Source organism: Malurus melanocephalus, unplaced genomic scaffold, assembly GCF_030028575.1.
Source record: "Malurus melanocephalus ecotype Western Australia unplaced genomic scaffold, MMel_1.1 scaffold_106, whole genome shotgun sequence".
NCBI classification, from domain to species: domain Eukaryota; kingdom Metazoa; phylum Chordata; class Aves; order Passeriformes; family Maluridae; genus Malurus; species Malurus melanocephalus.
This window is the reverse complement of record NW_026623338.1, coordinates 790,094-811,969: the sequence shown is the minus strand read 5'-3', so window position 1 is coordinate 811,969 and position 21,876 is coordinate 790,094. Positions and strand designations below refer to the sequence as shown.

At 42.1% G+C, this 21,876-nt stretch overlaps 2 protein-coding genes across 2 annotated transcripts in view; both read right to left on the bottom strand.

The window, feature by feature from the left end:
* SERGEF (secretion regulating guanine nucleotide exchange factor) overlaps nucleotides 1-10,567 on the bottom strand; it is a 139,361-nt gene extending 128,794 nt beyond the window's left edge. Inside the window, 8 exon segments of the mRNA XM_057369278.1 lie at nucleotides 935-1,093; nucleotides 3,688-3,750; nucleotides 4,054-4,167; nucleotides 5,265-5,325; nucleotides 6,419-6,513; nucleotides 8,031-8,186; nucleotides 8,864-9,002; nucleotides 10,495-10,567. Of these exon segments, the coding sequence (XP_057225261.1) occupies nucleotides 935-1,093; nucleotides 3,688-3,750; nucleotides 4,054-4,167; nucleotides 5,265-5,325; nucleotides 6,419-6,513; nucleotides 8,031-8,186; nucleotides 8,864-9,002; nucleotides 10,495-10,518 (811 nt within the window). The 5' untranslated portion in view covers nucleotides 10,519-10,567.
* A 1,085-nt stretch (nucleotides 10,568-11,652) lies between these two features.
* On the bottom strand, nucleotides 11,653-21,257 carry TPH1 (tryptophan hydroxylase 1). Its single transcript, XM_057369272.1, has 10 exons — nucleotides 21,120-21,257; nucleotides 19,996-20,179; nucleotides 18,534-18,634; nucleotides 17,750-17,817; nucleotides 16,310-16,506; nucleotides 15,706-15,841; nucleotides 15,086-15,212; nucleotides 13,865-13,960; nucleotides 13,315-13,448; nucleotides 11,653-13,061 (listed from the first exon to the last, which is right to left on the bottom strand). Exons 1-10 carry the CDS (start codon nucleotides 21,237-21,239, stop codon nucleotides 12,887-12,889), a joined length of 1,338 nt encoding a protein of 445 aa, XP_057225255.1. The 5' UTR covers nucleotides 21,240-21,257; the 3' UTR covers nucleotides 11,653-12,886.
* Between the last annotated feature and the right edge of the window lie 619 nt (nucleotides 21,258-21,876).

Sequence of the window (21,876 nt, the reverse complement as noted above, 5' to 3'; positions counted from 1 at the left end):
TACTCCACCTGAAAACTTTCCAAGCAGCTCATAGCACTGATTGCAGCTTGGAAATTTTCACTATAGCACCCTCTGAAAATCAGAGCTCAGATATTTCTTTTAAATAGCTAAAAGAGCAGCTGATGCAGGTTTTTCACAGGACATTTCTCTCACATCCTTTGATGTCAAACATTGAATGCTATGAAGCAGAAAACAACCAATTTGTTTCTCTAGTCACACATCACAGCTCTGGCTGTTCCTTTTGCTCCATGGAAAACTTCCACTCCCTGGTTAACCTTAACTATGGCACCACATCCTGTGCAAGAGGAGAAGCAAAGAGCACAGCCTGGTCACACAAAAACCACAAGATAGTTTCAGATGCCTGTCTTGCCTTACCATCTCATCTACCTTTCCCTCCCACCTTTGCATTTCACACTTGGATGAGTTTCATCAGCTCAACCATCCCTTTACACATGAATGTCATTGTTACATAACCTTCCTCTCATCTCTTCCTAGGTAAGAATCTAACCCTACAGCCCTCCATACAYGGCAGCTTTCACACTGTCCTCACTAGAAAAGTTCCCAGGAAAGTACAGCTTCAACATTAAATCTGCTTTCATTTCCATCTTCAGGGGATGCTCTTCAAGTGTAATCATGCTTCTTTTTAACTGTYTTTTCCAAATATTTTTCTGGGTTTTACCACAAACACACACATAAGCCAGCTTATTTTAGTTTACTGATTATCTTCTGAACATATTCTTTTATTTGCCCTTAAAACCCTCCTAAAAGAGCAGCCAAAGGATGTCTGTCCTCATAATTTTTTAAGAGACAACTGAACTTGGGTGCAACTGCTACACTGTGTCCAGCCACCATCAGTGAGAAAGAACACCACTTGCCTGCACAAAGACAATTTACTGTTTGGGTGCCACATGTTACTGCTTTTTAGATATCCTACCTGTCTGTGCCACCAGGTGSGTCCAGCCACTCCAAACTGCTCCAATCTTCTCATGTGAGAAACACTGAGAGTCAATCTTCCTGGGCTCAGCAAGAAAGATKTCTTTGCTCACCAACTGCCCATGTTTGTTGCTGCCCCAGACATACAGGTGTCCTTCATCTACAACAGACATAGAAGTAAAATCTGTTAAAAAGTAAAATCTGAAGCAACCTGAGCTTTCAAGTCAAACTGTCTACACCCCAGTTCTAATATGAGCTTCTCAAAGAGGACTGAAATATTTTTATAACAATGGCTATTTTTTATTAAAAAACTAACCACAGTAGTCAACTTCTCAGAGTAAAAGAAAATTTRAGAACCTTGGAGACATTCATTGAGCAGTTCCTCTCAGTCCACCCAGTCCTTGCAGACCAGCTTTTATTTCCACTCCAAAGCTTTGATTACATCCAGTAAATAACTTTCTGGATTGCAGAAAATAATTCAAAGCCTGGCTGGCTGCTCCTGCTYTGTTTTACAGTCTCCCAGCCTCTCTACAAGAGCTAGACTCCCAGCTCTGCTCGTACCAATTATGCCTTCTTCAGCTTGAGCAAATTTAGTAAATCCCCCAAACTAGGGACAGCCCAATGTTCCTGGTCTCACCTTGCACAGTCACTTSCTAAAGCAATTGGACATGAGGCTATGAACACCCATCACAAGGCAAAATTAAAACAATATCATGCCTCAAAACACTGGACAACACCTGAGAGAATTCTGTAAGTGGTCACTTGCCTTCCACATCCCTTTTCTAAAACAAGCATTTGTTCAAATGCACACTTCTAACAAYAGGGATAATTCTTTTTATGGACACACCCGTAGTCCTTTCTATCAATGCAAGCTGGAGCTGCTCACAACCTAACAGCCAATAGACACCAACACAAAGACTGCTCAGATGAGTGCCTCTGGAGACATTGCATTTCATTAGTTCCATCTTTTCAGCACAAAACCATTCCTCCCAGGTCCTAGACTCCACGGTAAAAAAAAAAAAAAAAAAACAAATCCACAAAAAACACTTAAAAGAACATGAGCTGCCAGGTCTCCCTGAAATCTTTGCCAGCCTGCACTAGCTGAAAATGTAAGAAAAAAATCCTGCACACATGATCTTGTACATTACTGTGTTCCCAGAAACAAGTTCCAACACTGTGGCCATTCATGTTCCCCATGCACTGCCTCTGTCACCTCCTCTTACAGAAGGTGGATTTGCTTTATCCTGGGAAATGTTACATGCTCAACCCTTAATCTCATTTCTTGAGTAGGTGTGAATAAAAACTTAGACACTAAAACTTAGCACCATATTCCCACCGCTGGAGCGTTCAGACCAGTTTGGATACCAGTAGACTCTACCATCCTTTTTTCCAAGGAATCACCATTTGTGTTTGCAACAACTTACAGCAGCAGTTGTGTCCCAAAYCTGCCTGACTGCAGGTATTTGATGTTCCACTAGCAGGTGACCCATGAAATAGAAGCAAAGAAAACTGTACCACAGTGCAAGTGCAACTTCCTAGATGAAAACCCCTTTTAAATACTACAACCCACATCTTTAAAGTTAAAAAAAAAAAAAAAAGTAATAACTATCCTGCAGGACAAAGGGCAGCAATAGCATCCCATTATAAAAGTCTTTGGCACTTTGTCAACCCTGATCCCCCTGCTACCAAATAGACTGCACTCTTAAACAAAAAGCAAAAGCATGAAAGAATAATCTGTTCACTGTCTAAATAAAGAGTGCCAATTATCTAAAGTAGATTTTATTTGTTCTCACAGTTTGTCTTCACTAATCATGCATACATTTTGAATCTTTGAATTCAATATAATTTGCATCTTGGAACATCTCCCCATACAACTAAATCTCTATAGATCTGCATAAGCAAATACTCCAGTGCTCCTTTAATGATGACAGAGGTACCAGATGGCTGCAGATTTGCTAAGAACTTGTTCCTGTGAAGTTTGGCAAAGACTTGTCTTCATAAGGTTCAATATATTTTACACACTTCAAAACTGTAAGATTACAGCATGAAAGCTATTCTGTTTCCTCTTCTCCCAATCTGTCAAAATAGAAATAAATCTTTATTAGACTTTCATTACGGGATACTAAATACTCCAACATAGGAGCACTGCCTAAGGATGAAAGAACAAATGGCAGACATTATGGAAGTGCATACCCAATTAAAGCAACTCCCTGCTCTTCAAATAAGGTTTGTGCTCTTACACCACAGATCTGCACACTGTCACAGAGGAGCCTCAGACACCTCAGACAGCTCCAGGCCTTCTCCTATCCCTGCACAGAGGCATTGGCTCACATTGCTGTGGCTATCCTGCTTCGGCTGCCTTTCCTGGGACAACCCCGGCCCATCTTCTCCATGGGCTGAGGGCTGCACTGGTTCCAGCAGTAGCCACTTACCCAGCAGGGCATCCTGCCACAGCTCCAGAGATTCACCCAACCATGTGATTCAACAAATCCTTTCAGAGTTTCCAGCTATTAAAGAGCCCAGACCCTGAGTTACATATGGGCAAAGTCACACCTGACCCCTTCAAAAAACTCAAAACATGAATCCATCTCTTAAAACAGAAACATTCTCAGAGTCCAAAACCACTACAAAACAATTACCAGYRCTAAATAGGCCAGATCAAAATTTCACCGGTTTAGCCAAAATTGACAAACAYGTCAAAAGCAGAGAGACCTTTGTGGGGTGAGGAGTTTCCCTCACGTACCTGAGGCCTACCTGTGAGGGACACCGAGTGACAGGAGCCGGCAGCCACCGTCTTCACCTTCACGTCTTCCAGGCCTAGCACAAAGTCAGCCACATAAAATATCTGCAGCAGGTGTAATTTCACACACAGACATGCACACAAGCATTAACAGGATGGTGATGATTTTTATAACAAAAAGGCTCTGTCTCTGGGCAATAGACATTGCAAGACTCTCATTTCCCCCACAGATGATGATCTTGTATGACCGACCATTCTATCCTTCAGGTACTCCACTACATGTTTATCTCGAGTGGATTTATAAAAAGGATGGTGTGTAACGCTCCAAATTATATTTCTGCTCTACCCATCCATCCAAAGGAAGCARGTTCTTGGATTACCTGTCACTTCACAGGGTTCCCTTGCTGTCAAGAACAGGGGGAGGGCTTTTCCTTGGCTTGCACGCTTTGCCTGAGATGCCATCCCAGTTCCCCACTGAAGCACCAAACCGCTGTCTTTTCAGAGTAAACACAGATAAAAGAGATTAAAATGCATCAATCACCAACAAAAATCCCTTCATGCATTAATGAACAGTACATTCAAGTCATTTTCACCGATTCAAATTACATTTTAAAAGATCTTTATGCCAAAAAATATTCAGAAAACCCTGGTGAAATCAACATGCAACAAACAGCTGTAGTCTCAGTATACAGGCAAAAAAACTAAGAAGGTAGGAAGCTACTGGAGACTCAGTAACAAATACCATGACTGCAGTATCTCATGAATGGATACAAAATTCTTGCACTTTCTCATCCCTTCCCCTCTCTTGATGCCAATTTGTGGAGTGAAGCACAGGGAATCTTAATTCCCACTATTCCTATGAGCACCAGAGATCCCACKATTCCTCCAAGCATCTCCTTTGCACCTTCAGCTCCACTATCTGGAACTGATACTGAAGTTCATGCAAAACTAAACCAAATACAAGAGCAGGAATAGTTTGTTGTTCCTCAGTTTTAACACAGCCATRCCAAAATGAAGGGTTTGATTTCTACTGTTATACCATGGACAAACTCAGAGTCTCTAATAAAGCAGGAGAACCATTCAGTTTCCTTCTTGTGATTTTCCAGGTGCCAATTTCAATTACATCATTTTAAAAGCCATATTTTATGTGTAATTCCATTTTGAAGCATCTTACACAAACTTAAATTACTCTGCCTACTATAATGAATTCAAATCCTAAGAAGATATTTYGATTGATCAGAAGCTTTTCTTCCTGACAAAGAGTCCTTCTGTGTTTTGTTTCAGAATAGGAGAAAAGAAATCAGTATGTTTTCTACCCATGAGAAAATTAACTTGTTAATAAACCATAACTCTGAATTCTTGGAATAAGTTCTTCATGATTTTCCAGGAAGATGTTTCCAGCAYGTTCACTACTCATGTTAATTTGTACCAAAATCTTAGAGTATACGACTTTCAAGTGTATTTTCCCTGTAATATTTAAAATAAACAATAGCTAAGAAAATTTTCATCTTTTCCTCCCTCTCCCTCTGCATACCATTTCAATTCTATTTCATTTGTTACTGAAAAAATGTTAAAATTATGACAAATTTACCTGTTGCAGCAAGGGCATGTCTCAGTCCTGCAGCAACATGCACCACCTTCTCTTTGAGAGACTACTCAAACAAAAAAAAGAAACATATTTTAGTTCTTTTTTGTATTTAGTGCCTCTAAAAACAAAATAGGCTAAACTGAAGTGCAACACTATGCAAATAGTTCTCACAATTCCAGCCTGCATGGTTTTGTATCACCAAGAAAGTAAATTTTGGCCAAGTAAAATTAGTGGGAACATCTTCCAGAAATAAAAAATCAAGCAAAGCACCTGGATGCACACCTTTGCGGCAATAAATAAAAAAAAAAACACAACCAAAATATTCACATGAAAGAAGAAACCTTGGTGATAAAATTAAGAAATAAATATATTTTTAACTAAGTGTTCCTCAAGAATTACACCAAAACCTCCACAGGAAATATAGTGACAGGCAAGTACTGTGTTCCATTMAGCTGTTTAATCCAGCCAAGTTACAGGTGAAATTTTCTTTTCCACTGAAGAAAAACCTGGAAACTTCCCTCCACAGCAACAGAACTTGGGCAACATGGATGTTTCCCTCTTCTGTTACCTCCCATCCCATGCTGTCTTGTTCCTGCAGGGTTTTGCAAACCCTCTGGATATCCTTGGTGGAAAAGCAGCAGGTGTATTTAAAATAGCTGGCATCAAGCCCAAGCATTTAAGGGATACCAACCCAAAGAGCAAATGTTCCACATGAATAGTCTGTGTGGTGAGGGATGAGAGAGATTCAAATCAGCAGCAAATTTTAAGGAACCATACTGCAATAAATGCTCTCAAGGGCAGAGAAATGTCAAGTGAATTAACTCCTCCTCACTAGAGGTCACCTAAGGGATCAGCTGTCTTCCTCCAACATTACAAAAACAACAAAGGAGTATCTGGCACAAGCCATGATGCTRAATTTCTTGCCTGAGAAGTGAAAGGGAGAATTTTCTGTTAGAAGTGGGACACTTCTTCATACAGTAAGAAAAGCAGACTTAACATTTCATTTCTAGGTTGGTGACCACCTTTGAGCCTTTATTTTGTAAGCTTATCTGTAACTATAAAAATTAGTTGGAGTCCGGCTCAAAGCCCACTGAGGTCAGATGACCTCTGTACGCTGCTGGAAGCAATATAAAGCACAACACCTTTTAAATCTTTACCTCAATCTTTTGTGGAATCAAGCACGGACCTGAAATTTGAGGAAGTCCCAGTTGTCCAAAAGAGTTTGACCCACAGGACAGCACTAGGCCAGATCCTGCAAGAAATGGGCAAGAAATTAAGTGTTCAAGCAGGATCAGTAAAGCCGTGAGCAATAGCACTGTAACATAATAAGCAAAATAACATAGCCAAATAGATCAAGACGGCCCCTTACAAAGCCCCTGAGGCCAAAGGCTTCTGGTCTTACACACCATGTCCAGAAAAGGTCTCAAGTTCACTGGGACACAAGAAACACAGAGTGATTTAGCTTGCAAGGCAAGTAGCTTAAAACCTGTGAGCATATGGAATCATASAYGGTTKGGGTTGGGAGGGRCCTAAAGATCATCCATTTCCAACCCCACACCATGAACAGGGACWCCTYCCACTATCCCAGGCTGCTCAGAGCCCCATCCAACCTGGCCTTGAACACTTCCAGGGATGGAGCATYCACAGCTTCTCTGGGCAACCTGCGCCAGTGCCTCACCACCCWCCCAGGAAAGAGATTCTTCCCAAYGACTAATCCAAACCTGCCCTTTTTCAGTTTAAAGCCTTCAGCCTTTRTCTTATCAYTACACRCCCTTGTAAAAAGCTYCTCTRCAGCTTTCCTGTGGCTCTTTTAAGGTTCTGCAAGGTTGCAATAAGGTCACTCCTGTCACAGATGTCTCAGGGCAGGTGCAGCCTTTATTTTATGATGGGGCTTGTGCACTTTGTGACCACAATGCACCATACAATCAAGGCAGTAGWATTACAGAGGTGGTAGCTCCTTCACTAAATCTATGTTGTGCAAAATACAGAAAACCATGGACTGTTATGACATTTTTAACCAAAGTAGGTAGTAATTTAATATTCAGATTGCTCCACTGATGTAAGAGGGATTTCTCATGTGGATGGGACTACTCAAGTAAGGTGCTACTAAGATTGATTATGRWTATCATGATTGGGTACTKGATAATGAGCTGCAAACAAATTCTGAATCCATTACACTCTTAGAAGATTTTTGAATTTGATCATCCATAACATTTGATATGAAGTGAAAGCCATCTTTTAAGTATGTCATGTTTAAGAGAATGGCTAAATCCTGAATTCATTGTTAAACCAAACTGCACATAAGTTTAAGAGAATTTGTCCAAGGTTAAGCTCTTCTCCAAGATGAACAGCCCCAACTCTCTCAGCTTTTCCTCACAGGAGGTGCTCCAGCCCTCTGATTATCTTGGTGGTCTCCTCTGGACTCACTCCAACAGCTCCAYGTCCTTCCTGTGCTGGGACCCCAGAGCTGATGCAGCACTGCAGGTGGGSTCTCASCAGAGCAGGGCAGAGGGGCAGAATCCCCTCCCTGCCCTGCTGCYCACRGTGCTTTGGATGCAGCCCAGGACACRTTTGGCTCTCTGGGCTGGGAGTGCTCATGGCCAGCCTCTCTCTTGCACTTGGATACGTTGAATTTCCTGAGGGCCTGAATTTTCCCGTGGGCCTCGTCTCAAATTCATCCAGGTCCCTCACACCACACCAGCAATGCAGAACCTTCAGCATGCTCTCTACATCGAGATATTTCTTCAGCTCTTAGAGAGACAAACTTACCTACTAATATGATTGTAAAATCCCAGCCACATGCAACTTGTTTTACACAAAAGCCAGACAGGGCAGTGCACAAAGTAAAACGCAGCACATCCTCTGTGTGATTCAACCCCAATTGCCCATCTTTGTTGTGGCCACATACAAAGAGTTGTCCCGCACCTAGAAGAAAAAAAAAAAAAAATTGTGGTCCACTTCATAGACTAAGAACAGAAACATATATCTGTGGGATCCTGTAACAAACAAGGACAGTGWTTGTGTGTCACTTTCAGCACTGCAATTAAGTAAAAAGTAAGAGAAACAGTTGCTTCCAATCCATCAGAAACACCTCTGAATAACTACAGCTAAGGAGAGCTATATCTGTCAAGGGAGACAATCCATAYGGCAAGACAGGCAGCTCTTACAGCAAGACATATGATTAAAAAGTCTATTATGTTCATACCTGTTTGTATTCCTTCTTTCCCATGATTAGCTGTGGCACACAGCAGAACCTTTCAAAGCCCAGATATTATCTCCTGCTCCCTACCTTACGACTTCTTAAGTTTGAACAATCTCTGATTCCTCCTTTCCACCCCCTCTCCTCAAACAAGAAAATTTGGCTTCTTTTTATGAAAAGAAACAGCTGAAGAAACAGTCCTTACACAGTCATGAAGTAACCACACAATATATGGAAAACAGGAATTTCCCTAATTTCCCCGATTATTGATTTCATTGTTTTACCACTAAGGACTGTCCTTGCTTAGAAACAGCAGCCACAGAGAGGTGGCAGCACTGAACCAACACGGAAAGAAAAAAAGCGATTAAAAGCCATACACACTATGCAAGAGCAGGGTTTTTACCAGTGGTAACTGCAGAATGTCCCCCTCCTCCAGCAATGCTTGCAATGTCTTGACATGTGCAGGAAGCATCTTTCAGTGCCTGAGGAACCAGCACATCCTCTTTATGACCAAGACCAAGCTGTCCATAGCTGTTTGCACCCTTCAAATGCACACAAAAAAAATAACATTTTTTGGAAGTTAACAAAAGAGGCACACACATGCTCCCAAGGACAAACAGGCATATTTGGGATATGCCACAGGGTAACCTGYTCCTGAAAACCCCCTGATATGTCACACAGGATTCTGAGGATTACAGACCAGGACTGTCCTAACTTTGTCATTAAGGGTGCCTGTGCAGCCCCAGTATTTTTAAAAGTGCCTTGGAATACACCCTGTTAAGACTTTAACTGCAGGCTCACAGTTAGCACGGAGGAAAACCTTTCTATCAGGATGATTACCACATGTTTAATTTTCATGCTAATGATTCCCACTCATCACTAAGATCTTATTCATGGCTCAGCTTTCTGGCAGGCTATCTCCAAAATGAGAGCAGAAAGACATGCTACCTTATTCTGGAACCTAAATAAGTAAATCAGAAGAACCTACACTTCATTAACTAAGTCTTATAAATAAAAGAGGTCCAAATAAAAATATATCAATAATCAGTAGTATAAATTTATAGGAACAAAATTACAGCYACTAAACCCACCATGGAAAGCAGCAATTGTCAACATGGTAACAAATTAGTGAATTTCTTAGTCAATTTAAGCTCTCTATCCAATAGTTCAACCTTCATTCACAAAAGSGAATACCATAACCTTCCCCATCCCACACACTGCAATAATAGCAACACTCCACACCCACAATGCTCCCAGCTGGTCATCCCCAGGGAATACTTTCTCTACCTCACCTGTGCTGYCCCAGCCCATCTGCTCTCAATTTATCCACTACCACTCCCGAAAGATGCAGCACCTGGTGAATGTTAAAAGGCCGCACTCAGCAATAAACATTTTATACCTACAGAAACAGCGACAGTTCAGACAAAATCAGCAGGCTGCTGGGCCCAGCCCAGAACCAACAGGTGGGTGAGATGTCGAGAGTGGAGCTGCACAGGCAGATCAAGTTGTAGTCTCACAGCCACTACTGGTGACACCCAGTTTAGAGCGCGTCACTCAACAGACGCAATTCTTTTTAGAATGTGTGTCACAAGCTCCCATTTTAGCCTGTAACTCGCAATGAATGTTCAAGTCTTCCGTACCAGGCAAGCCGCGATGGGGTGCAGAAAGAGCCGAGGGGCTGCGAGCCACCCGCGGGTTTCCCAACGCCAGCACCGCTCCAGCCTCCACCGCCCTGCCCCGGCGGGCGCGCCGGCACCAACCCCGGCTCCAGCCCCAAGCACGGCCCCCCCGGATCAAAGGGAGCTGACAGGGCTGCGGGGTGCCCTTTCCACGGCTCCCAGAGCTCCTGTGCCCACCAGGTGAAACCGCGGCGTTGTTTCCCTGCGGGGCGGGGACACCGCGGCCGCGCTCCCCCGGGCCAGCGGCCGCAGCAACCCGGGAGGGCGAGCAGTGGCCCCGCCACCCTCTCGCCTCCCGGACAGCAGGAGATCCCGGTTCCCCGGCTCCCCCGGGCCATGCCGAGCACCCACTCACCCAGGCGAAGAGCTGCGGCTCCATGGCAGGGRGCTGGCGGCTCCCGGCGCTTCCCGCCGCCCGCGGGCCGGGCAGGAAGAGGCGGGCACGGGGCGGGAGCACAGGCGGGCACTGCCTGAGCCGCGCCGGGGAACGCAAACCGGAGCTGCGAGCGAGTGCTCCSTGCTTAGTGCTGTATTGCCGAACGAAAGGGCCTTGGTGATTCTGGTAATTACCAGCAACTCATTTATTTCGTTGACGTTTAAGCCTCCACAATGGTTTAAAGAACTTAATTGACCACCGTTTTACAGAAGGTTCGGGGGGGGGGGGGGGGGGGTGAAGCCAGACATACACGTTGTTAGGGCAAAGAAAGTGCATCTTTTCCGTATTACTTCTAGCAGTTCAGGTTTTGTGTTTTTGGTTTGGGTTTTTTTTTGTTTTTTTTGTTTTTTTTTTGCTACACAAGTTCAAATAAAGATACAGCAGATATTTTTACGAAGTGTTAGACAGTAGGTGCTAACTTAACCAGTTTAAGAATTCCTACTTGAAACACAYACATAGTTCAGACAAGGCTTGAAGTAACACAGACCTCTGTATATTTCAACAACATAATAAATCTAATGTTGTTAAAACTGTAGCTGAATATTAACTATTATTACAAAAGCAGGCAAAACAGATCCTTAGTACTCACTCAGAAGATGCTGCTTCTTTAGAAAGACAAAGTTCCTAAAATCTATTTCTAAATGAAGTGCAATGTGAGCCATAAATCTTGTAGACCACAATTCCACATCTTAAATGCTCTTTAAAACAAAGTTATAATGGGTTAATAGCCACAGAATAAACTAGGCTTGATTTGAACAGTGAATATTCTTGGAATGGATAGCCAGCAATTGCTTATGGAGCAGAAGTGTGCTACTAGAAAGTGTATGAAACTCGAGCTAATTTGCAAGCACGGAGGTTCATAAAAGTCTTTCAAACTCTCAAAATCCTGGATTAGCATCTCCAGCGTGTTTAAGATTTCAGACCATTCTTCYAGTGTCTTCTGGATTTCCTGATAAGCTCTACCTGTGAAACAAACACTGCCTAGGGTGCTATTAAATACACCCTGTACATCACAGATCCCCACTGAAATCTCTCACATCCTGCACACGTGTCCATGCCAGGACAGAGGTACAGAAGCTTTGCACAGCTATGCAGGGTGCTTGGACCTGTGGGACCCTCAACAGGCAAGTTTGCTACTATGYAATGCAGACAATTCACCAGGACACTGCCTCCCGAGTTAAAGTGCTCTTAGGAAGGATGTGTACTTTACGCTACAAGGTAGTTTCTTGTCTTCATAGCCACAGAATTCCTTTTAAATGCTTGGGCCTTTCAGTCATAGTTTCATTGATAAGGAATGATGGTGTTCAGATCAGGAAAAGAAGAAACTAAACATATTTGTGCAGCTTGAGCAGGGTCTGCACAWAAAGTGACTGAGCAATCAACAGGATAATTGTTTTTTACATGAAGCACAATGRTCTATGAACTTGGGGTGTTATTTTAAACTTTGGTGTTATTTTAGAGCTGATTAAGCTATTTTGGATATTAAGTTGCAATTTGGAGATGGTTTTAGGCTTTGTGCTCAGTCAATGCTTGTTGGCTTGCTATATTTTTTGCTAAATTAATTCAATCAGGAAAAAGGCAAATGGTATCTCTGTAAAGAAAAGTCTTCCCTCAGGTGCAATATTAAGGAGAGCAACAAAAATCCTGACTCTCAGCCAGYAGCAAATCTCTTAAAATAAACATGAAGATTTCATGCAACAGCTGTATCTCTGCCTTACGCTGGAAGCAAGCCAAACAGCGCATTTGCAACTCTTTGTGGCAAGAATAATCCCTTTGAAAGCAAGATTTGACCCCTCCCTTTTATCATGTTGAACCTTCAGCTATTTGTATCCTGATGCCTRCACTGTAATCATTCAAGTTTCAAACTTAGTAGCAAAGACTGAGAAGCACTGATTGCCATAGATTCTATGCTGTCAAGTCTTCAGTGCTATMCAATCAGTAGGATAGACTGCTGGAGTCAGAAAATGACATCTCCYTGCAGTGAATTATTCCATTTTTGCCTCATAGGCCACCTCCTACAGCATCTGATCCCAGCCCTGATCCACAGACCACACGTTCTCCAGTCTAGCAGTTTCTTTCCTCCCCTACCTCTTCTAAATGGCTTCTGGACCTTTGTTTTATCTAAGAGTGTGGAAGAATACATGATGTAAGGGACTTTACAGAGAGGAACAAGATAAAATTGTTATTCTTATGGGCCATTCACTCTTCCATGTGTGAAGGAGCAAGTTCTGCATACAACATATTATATGCCTAGAAAAAAATCAGTGGGGAAGAAGGAGGAATTGGATTGCAGCACAGTGATGACAGGGTGTTAAAATTCCAGCTGCTTGCCCATCTTGCTGAGGGCATCGCTGACAATGTCCAGCTCATGGCGCAGCTCGTTCACCACGCTGGCGATGCTTTTCATGTCTTTCAGGATCTGCACACTCTGAGTATAGGGATTGTACTTCACCCCAAAAGGACGCTTGATGGTTTTTGCAAACTCTCTATTGAGGTAAAAAAAAAAAAAAAAAAAAGTGTGTTATTACCGAAAGAGGGTGTTATAAACAAAACACAAATGCATTCTTTGTATGCAGCCATCTCCCACCCAGCACTTGGAAGACCAAACAAATACTAACCTCAGCTTTCCAGTCCCATGAAAAATAACTATAAAACCATGATAAAAGGGTCTGATGTTGCTACAGAGAGATGTATAAAATCAAATCTGCTTTCATAAAAAGGTGAAGGGGGTATCTGTACCTCATCTTTTCCTTTGCTTCTTCAAAACTTTCAGAAACAAAATAAACCTCCTGGAAAGTTGTGATGAGACATTCTTGCTTGCAGGTGACCTTTGGATCAAATGGCTTGACTTTGGCACTGTCAGAGAGTGAGTGCTGGTAATGTGTTATCATGAGTCAGAGGAACATCACCATCCAAAGAATCCGTGAGAAAGGTGACATGTGGTAAAGTGCATAAAAAATATTGAGTTTATTTGAATGCATTGCATCTTAAAATTTTTATCTACAGAAGAACAGTGATCAATGCTTAACAAACTRAATTATTCTGAATGGTTATATTCTACCAGTCTGGATGAGAAAGGGAATTCCACAGACACAAATCTCGTCTGTAAACAAGAGCAATATTTTCAGAATCTGGTTAAACCAATAAAGCTTTAATCTGAAAATTACTTGGACTATAATGTCAAGGAATTATACTTCATAAAAAGGAATTATACTTCATAAAAAGCAGGGCAAAACAATGGCAATAACAATGAGATGCAAAGAAGCAAATAAGCAGTAGCTAATCTTACCTTGAGCTCACCAATCGAAGAGAGCAAGCCAGCCCCGTAAACTCGTAGCTGTCCCTCTTGCTTGCACAAGCCAAACTCTACCGTGAAGAAGTAACACTGAAACAGAGAAGGAAACAGAACAATTCAGCCTTCATCAAAGTTGCTGTGGTGAACTGGATGTGAGCTTTTCTATTTGTAGGTAGCATCAAATAGTTGCAAATATCAGACAGTGATCACTCAGTTATCCTCCTCAGATATTTAAAGAGGAGGAAAGCCAGAATATAAGGGTGAAGAATCACAGGATAGCATGTCACTCATTAGAAAGGTGGATGTTATAGATCACCCAGCTGCACTAGAAGCTGCTCACGTCAGTGGGAATATTGAGGTGTAAATCTGTTTTGAGAAATACTGGCATGAAACCATAGCCTCAGCTTAAAAGAAACACTGAATAGAAAGAATCTGAGTGAGTGAGTGAGTGAGTGAGTGAGTGAGTGAGTGAGTGAGTGAGTGAGATGTTTGTTTCTCATTTGCTTAGTGTCCTGTAAAATTATTGATGTTCAGTTCATTGGATTTCAGGATTTCTGCAGCTATACAGGAAGGAACACTATTTTCATAGATGTCTTGGTTCAGCTCCCACTGAAGGTAGTAGAAGTTACACCACTAGCTACATGAGGTGGCAATAGAAATTTTAAAAATCAGCAAACTAGTTCTTGCATAACTGGCACCAATTACTTTTCTAATCTAAAGTAAATCTAATTTACTTTTAATCTTAAAATACTTTTGCCAAGGCATCCAGAAAATTTGTTTAGTTTATATTATTTAATTTCTTGACTGAAAAGTATCTAATGCTCACACTCATCACATTCAGTATCATATAATTTAGATTCATTCCACACATTAAAGAACTAGAACACTTTCAAATCATTGAATCATGTTCCCAGAAGTAAGAAGACACTCTGAAAGAAATAGACCATAAAATTTCAGTCTGCAAGAAGTAATCTRCCACCAGAAGTTGAACTGTTACTTGACAGTCAGTGAAGAAAAATACCAGTCATATCAACTTTAAAGTGGCCTTTTATCCTAGCATGGAAAATTTTTACATGCTTTAAAAGCCAGGGACCAGTGAAATACAGATCTAACAGCTGGTGTGGCTAATGTTGACATGAAACTCCAGATTTATTTGATGGAGTGGGATCAGCCTAATAAAGCACAAAACTTTTGATGGAATCCCCAAACACTTACTGTTGCCAGTTTTTGGACAGCCTCATCTGATGCACCAAGTGATGCAAGACCAATTTCCTGGGAGAACTGAGCAAAACTGGGTTCAGCCAAAAGAGGGACATGGCCTAGGAGCTCATGGCAGGTATCACTGGGAAAAGAAACAGAACAAGAAATCTCGTGATTTGCCCTTGTGGCAAAGTGAAAAAGCAGCACCACTGAASAGATACAATGTCTTGCATTGAACTCTAATATCCAAAAGACAGGAAAGTGTCACTYATCCATCTGAAAGCAACTGAGCAGGTCATTCATACCAAGTCTATATATGTGTATAAAATCAGATTTTCAAATGAAGTTGTCTAAAATTAAGGACTGAGCTCCCCATTTTTAASGCAATCAGATATTAATGACACCAGTAAGAGATCCCCAATAATATGCTGTACTTTTGAAAATCCTGCTCTTAAGATGGTGGCACTTCAGCACGCTGTAATTTCATTACTTTCATTGTGAAGGCTGAGTCTTCAGCATCTTAAAAATAAGTTTTATGCTGGTGTTCTTGAGCAGCTTTTAAGTAACTTGGCTCTGGGCAACAAGATTCCAAACTTTCTCTCTCTGGAATTCTACCACAAGATGAAATGACTCACGGCTCTGGTGTATAGAGAGGGTCCGAGCTGTGTCTGACATACTGAGTGCAGTGAAAAACTCGGAATGCTAATCCTGCCAAGAAGTCTCTGGGTGACAGATATCCAGCAACAGGGCGGATGGTGAAGCCTGTGCGCTCTGAAAGTGAACAGAGGAACTGTGCATTAGTTTAGGATTGCATGCACAATGWTGTCAGCTTTTCTGCTGTAACTGAGGTAAAAGCCACAGCACCACTTTGGCTCAAAAGCATGTGGCAAAATTAGGCTCGACTAGAGAAATTTGTCTTAGGCTTGAGAATGAACATTTCTTAAAAATGGCCCTACCTCTGTGCCAATGGATTTCCTAGGGTTCCATGCCTAGAGTCAGCAATACAGCCAGGTATCTCCTTAGCAAATCCTAACAATCTTTTCAGACTTGCCCCTCAAATATCTCTGTGTGCCTTGAAGACACAAGACATGAAACAGCAGATGGCCAAAAGGCCTCTTAAAGGACCARAATGATTACAAGTGACCAAGGATGTTTCCTCGTGCCCACAAAATAAATGGAGGTCCACTGCAAATTGCATTATTTTGAAAACTAGAACATTTTAGAAAATTAGCACRTTACCTTTCAGGAAGCGGGACACATCTTCCAGCTGGGGGATGTTGTCTTCCCTGTACCCACAGTGTTTGGTGAGCAAGGGTAGGTTTTTAAGGTACTCTCTGCAGGCATGAGTTGGGTAAAGATTCTTAAGCTCTCGGTACACTGTCCCCCAAGTCTTGATCTCCTCCTCGGTGAATTCAATCTTGGGAATTGGGTCACCACTGCAAGGAGAAGAGGAAGAAAGGACAATCCTTAGCAAATGGCTAATAAGAAGTGACTAATTTACCTATTATTAGTATTTAACACCTGCATGGTGGTGACACCTGGCATTAGGCTCTGTCAAATACACAATGAAATCTGGTCTATGTCCTGGAAAGCTTTTAGTCTAAGGACTTGCCTTTTTCTTCACTTCAACCAGTTGTCAGGAATCTTTGCATTGACCTCATTTAAAACTTWGGTTCTTTAAATAGTTTCTTGAATGTTTAATGCCAAGAGTAAAGTTTAAAATACCTGCATAATCTCTTCTTCACAGCTTCTGGAGTTGATAACACATTCTTTTCCAAGTCWGCAATTATTTTTAATTTGTTTTAGGAAAAGCGAATTCCCTAAATTAACAACACATTGTGTGACAGCAGCTAAATATACACATCAGGTAATAATCCTGCTTCTGTGCAGAGGAGACAAGTTCCTGTCTGAGCATATTAATTTTAGTCTCTCTTTCCTATTTAGTCCTCAGGACCTTAAATAAAATGGATTATGGCAAGGACAGTGTTACACTGCRTTTCCACTGCCAGCCAGGGAACTGGCTTGGAAAATGCTTTCCCAAGGGAATCTCTGTCAATAACACATTAACAGTAATCACCTCAGAACTGGGGTAACCAGTTGCATTAAACACACGGTGCAATAGAGCTCTTAATACACACTTTTTCTAGGTCATTTTCAGTTGAGGAACTTGACACCTAAATTCAATTAGGCCACATCAACATGAAAATCATGTTTAGAAAGAATTTGCAGCCCTGAATTATGAAACTCTTACTGCTTKAAGAGCTTCCTCCCCACAAGCAGCATCTCTAAAGACAGAAGCTCTTCGAATTTCTTTTCACAGAAAACTTCTTATCTGCGCATCACACACGCTAGTTGGAACCAGGAAAGAAAATTCAAGTATTAACATTTGCTCAGAAAGCTTATCCTCAGTGGTCACTGGGCTGTATGTTGGGATTTGCCTCCCCTCCCTCTCCTTTGCAGAGCAGCTGGCCAAGCCACACGGCCTCAGACTGACCAGAGCTGCCTTGATCTACCTTCACATCTTCTCCTACATCTCCCTTCCTTTCACCCCCTCAGCTCTGACTGACAAGCTGAGCATGTCTTAGCCTGATTTGAGCCCAGGAAGGTGAGCTCTCACAGCCCACTCTGCTATTATTTCAAAGCTCCCAGAAGGCTTCTTCTGGGAGAATTCAAACTTACTGTTTGTAATTCATAGCCAGGTCTGCAAAATACTTCCGTCTCTTGCGGTAGACATTGTCTTTGAAACCCTGGTGGGAAGAAGGAGGAAAACACAGTTCAATGAGTTTCCAAGCTGTAATAAATAGATCAATTTAAAACAGGACTCTTGACATTTCTTCAGTTGGGGAATATRAAAGTATGATGTGTAAGAGTGAAAKGAGAGAGCAGGAAACTCATAGCYATAGTCTGAAATGTTTAATAGATGTGATCTAAACAAATACTCCAAAGTAAGAATCAATTGTTTTATGCATGCAGTTATATATCCTCTAGACAAGGATTCATTTCAGTCATATCAGTATTTATAAATAGTTTGTTMCTTGCTTGATTATTCTAAATTACAGAACAAATTTCCCATTTGCACTGCCCAAATACCAATTTGGTTGTTCCAGTAAGACATAAAGAAAGAGGAGGAAGAAAGCCTGGCTCAAAACAGCTTTTTATCTTTTTTTAATTTTTTTTTTTTTTGTTATTTTTAATTTGTATGTGACCACTCAGGGCCCAGACCTRGAGTTCTTGCACACATAAGCCCTGCAGAAAAGCAGGACTGAATTCACATGAACTGAATTCAGACAGTCTTCCCTGAGCTAAGAAAGAGACATGAATTCCCAAAGAGAAGGTGCTCAGACCCCCTGACGTGCCATTGAGGGAGAGGAGCGGGAGGAGGAAAAGCTGCAATATTTTAAAGTCAGCTCCACAAAGTATATTTCCAGCTATGGACTGGGTGCAAGGAGGGAAAAGTACTTACGGGATGATCAGCATCCAAGTCAGACCCGTACATCAGCACCCGGTTTGCACACTTATCCAAATCCGAGATCTTCTTCGGAAACCAGGGAACATTCTCCATTTCTAGGGGACGCATGGAATCCACAAGATTATTAATAACGGCGAGCACGCCGAGGGAGGAAACGCTACTTTTGAGTATGGCTATGGTGGTTACAGCTCAATCTATAAATTAAAGGGGCATGAATAAGACAGCGGAGTGCTCTGCCTATCTGGCACCAGCCTCCAGCTCACACTTCCTCCTCCGTCACTGCCTGCAGAGCACAGGCAGCTCCAGAGCCTCTGGGAAGGAAGCAATTCACATGGCTTTCTCTGGCCCTTCACTGTTGTTAGAGTAGCATCTAGAGGATCCCATGGRGACAAGGTCTCTTGTAGGGCACAAAGTGTGCAAAGGGTAAGGGAAGTGATTTGCTTGTAGTGCCTGGGCAGAATGGGAACAGGTTAAAGYCTTCCTATGCTGCTTCACTGGGAAATGGATGTTTCTCTGTGGTTATGTACCTCGGAAACATCCGCTTCCCTTGAGGGGTTTGGGGGGGAAAAGAGAAACGGGAGGCCCTTCAGCCTGAGAGAGGTTCATCATTACAGTTTTGCCACTGACTACTCTGAGGCTGTTTTTAGCCTGAGAGGGTTTTCTTGCCAAGCTCTTGGAAGAGCAGTTAATACAGTGTTTTTCTGCCTCAATGCTCTTTAGTTTACTTAAAAAGGTCAGGACACTGTTTAGAATTGAATTACCCCTTACTTAGAGCCAAAGTAAGCCAGTCCAAGAGCACCAGATCTCTCCTTCCCAARAACAATGTGTGAAAAATACATGGGACCAGCTTCCTGCTGCCCTGAACTTCAGGTATCTCTTTAATCAGGAGTAAAGRCAAACACGATGTGGAGTATCTAAAGGTAAAGGGCACCTCTTTTATACTAAAATAAGCAGCCAGTTATTGTTAACAGTGGGTAAAAAAGATAATGAAATCAAGAACTACATGAGGAATTGCAGAATCCATCTTCCACTCTCCCCAGTGTCTGAACTGAACCGGGATCTGTCAGTATCACCCCTGTGCCATCGTGATGCACTCAAGCCCTGCAGTCTGACTTTGCCTCCAGTCCAGCCTGCATTACCTGCACGGATGCAGGACTCCCACTATGCTGTCTGTGCTCCTGTCCCAGTGCCAGCTGGGCTGTGCTAGGAAGGGACAGGAGCACAGACAGCACACACATGGTGCAGCAGCCTGACACAGCCTGTACTCACAGGTGACAGCAGCCAGCACAGCCCTGCTCATGCCAGCCAGACTACACTCACCCACAGCGCAGAAGCAGGTACCTATAGCCAGCACCTGAGGACACTACACTAGGGCAGATGTGGACAACCATCAAAAGATTTCAAACCAACAAATTCAAGAGTTCTGKTCTTCATCAGAACTGCCTTTTGTACCTACCATCTCCCTGGACATTGAAATGCTCTGTTGGGCTCACAGAGACAACRTTGACGTGGGATTTCAGGAGCTGGAAGATGTCATTCAGTTGTTCCCTGTTACTGTCACAGTCCACGAAGATCTCGAACTCAGAATTTCGTCTTTTGGACTTCCGTGACTCAATGTGTACCAGATTGACATGCTTCTCCTGTTTAGTAAGAAATAATGTTCGCCAAAAGATAGACTGAAAACAATTGACTAAAAATTAAAGTAGTTTTTCAGCCTAATATTCTACTGCCAGGAATGTTCATCACCTGGATGAAGCTATTTTAGTTAACTGGATCTCTTGATAGCAGTTTGCTTACCGGAGGGGAAAAGGGTTTGATTTTCTATTCAGAAGAAAATTAAAGCAAACCTGTGTTCTTTCAGGTTTATTTGCATTCAGGAAGCACATAAAAGCACAGTCAGGAGGTTTAAATTCATCGATCTTTCCCTTTCAAACTTCCCACAGGAAGCTGATTAGCAAAATTCACCAAAACACCAATCAAGTCACCATATAATTATCTCACAAGTGAGCAAGGGATTTAAAAGCAGTAGATTTCAGGGCATAAGTTTAACTGATCTTTAATCTGAAAAATTATTTAATCACGTGTTTTATAGTAGGAACATTGAGAAAACCCCAGGCTAAGACATGCAGGGCTACATGCCAGAGCACAGTGGCACTGCACATATTCCTCACACAATACCTGCTCAGGAGCTCTGCAATTGCAGCTCCTCCCTCTGTCACCTTCAGTCTGGCTGGGCAGCATCAGTACAGGTCAACACCCCAAGCATCCACCTGCCATCAGCAGGGGCTTCAGACCACCTCTTACGCCCACAAAAACATGGAGTGCCAGTCCTCTTGTCATGAGGGGAAAGCACAAAACTCTCTCAGTGCTTACGCTGTGGAGGTAAGATTTTTAGCCAACCATCATGTAATTTCTGAGGCATAAATTTGCCTTCATGGGAAATTTTGGGTGTAAAATGGAAGCCAGGTTAAGAATCACATCCATAATAAATAGTTGTAACTAATCCTAATGTGTTCCAAAACTACCCTTACAATTTAAAAATGCAGAGCTGCTGTAGTAATATGATTATTAAATATATACCTGAAAGAGTTTTAATGCTTTTACAAGTCCTCCAACTTCATTCTTCAAGGAAAAAATTATGGCTGTCCTTCCTCTTTCAGATGCATGGTCTTCATTCTCYTTGTTATCTTCAATCATCATGTAAGCTGACTTATTTAACTAGATGCAAACAAASAAAATTTGTTTGAGTGGATAGCAGCGCAAAAAGTGTAAGGTTTTAAATTTCACTTTTGGGGTAATGCTGTACTTTTACTGATCAGCCACGAAAGGAAAAGTAAGAATTAAATCATTACACAATAACAGGCATAAAGTTAGGCACATGGAGAATCTGTGAGAGRTTGAAATACCAGTGAACCAGGATTCAGTAGATCAGAACTGAAAAATSACTGCCTTTCTCTCATTACATGACTGTAAAACACTGTTTTCATAGTCCAAGGGGACAAACCTAAGGAGCTAAAATGTTTTGCTGACCAGAACCTGYTGGCTATAAAGACAGTCCCACTCTGATCAGCCACAGCCAAGCTGCTCCATCTGCCACATCCCCTAATTCGTATATCAAACCCTTGGCATAATCACCCAAATCACACACTAAAACGTTCCACGCTGTCAGACCGGGTGGTTTTGTACCTTGCTAGTGATCACACACCTCACTGTGGAAATCAGCAGATATCACAGACCATGTTCTTAGCTATGTGTAGCCAGGCCATAAATAGAGATCATACTGAAACAGTTAACAATGGGGAAAATGCAAAGTAAAAAAAAAAAAAAAAAAAAAAAA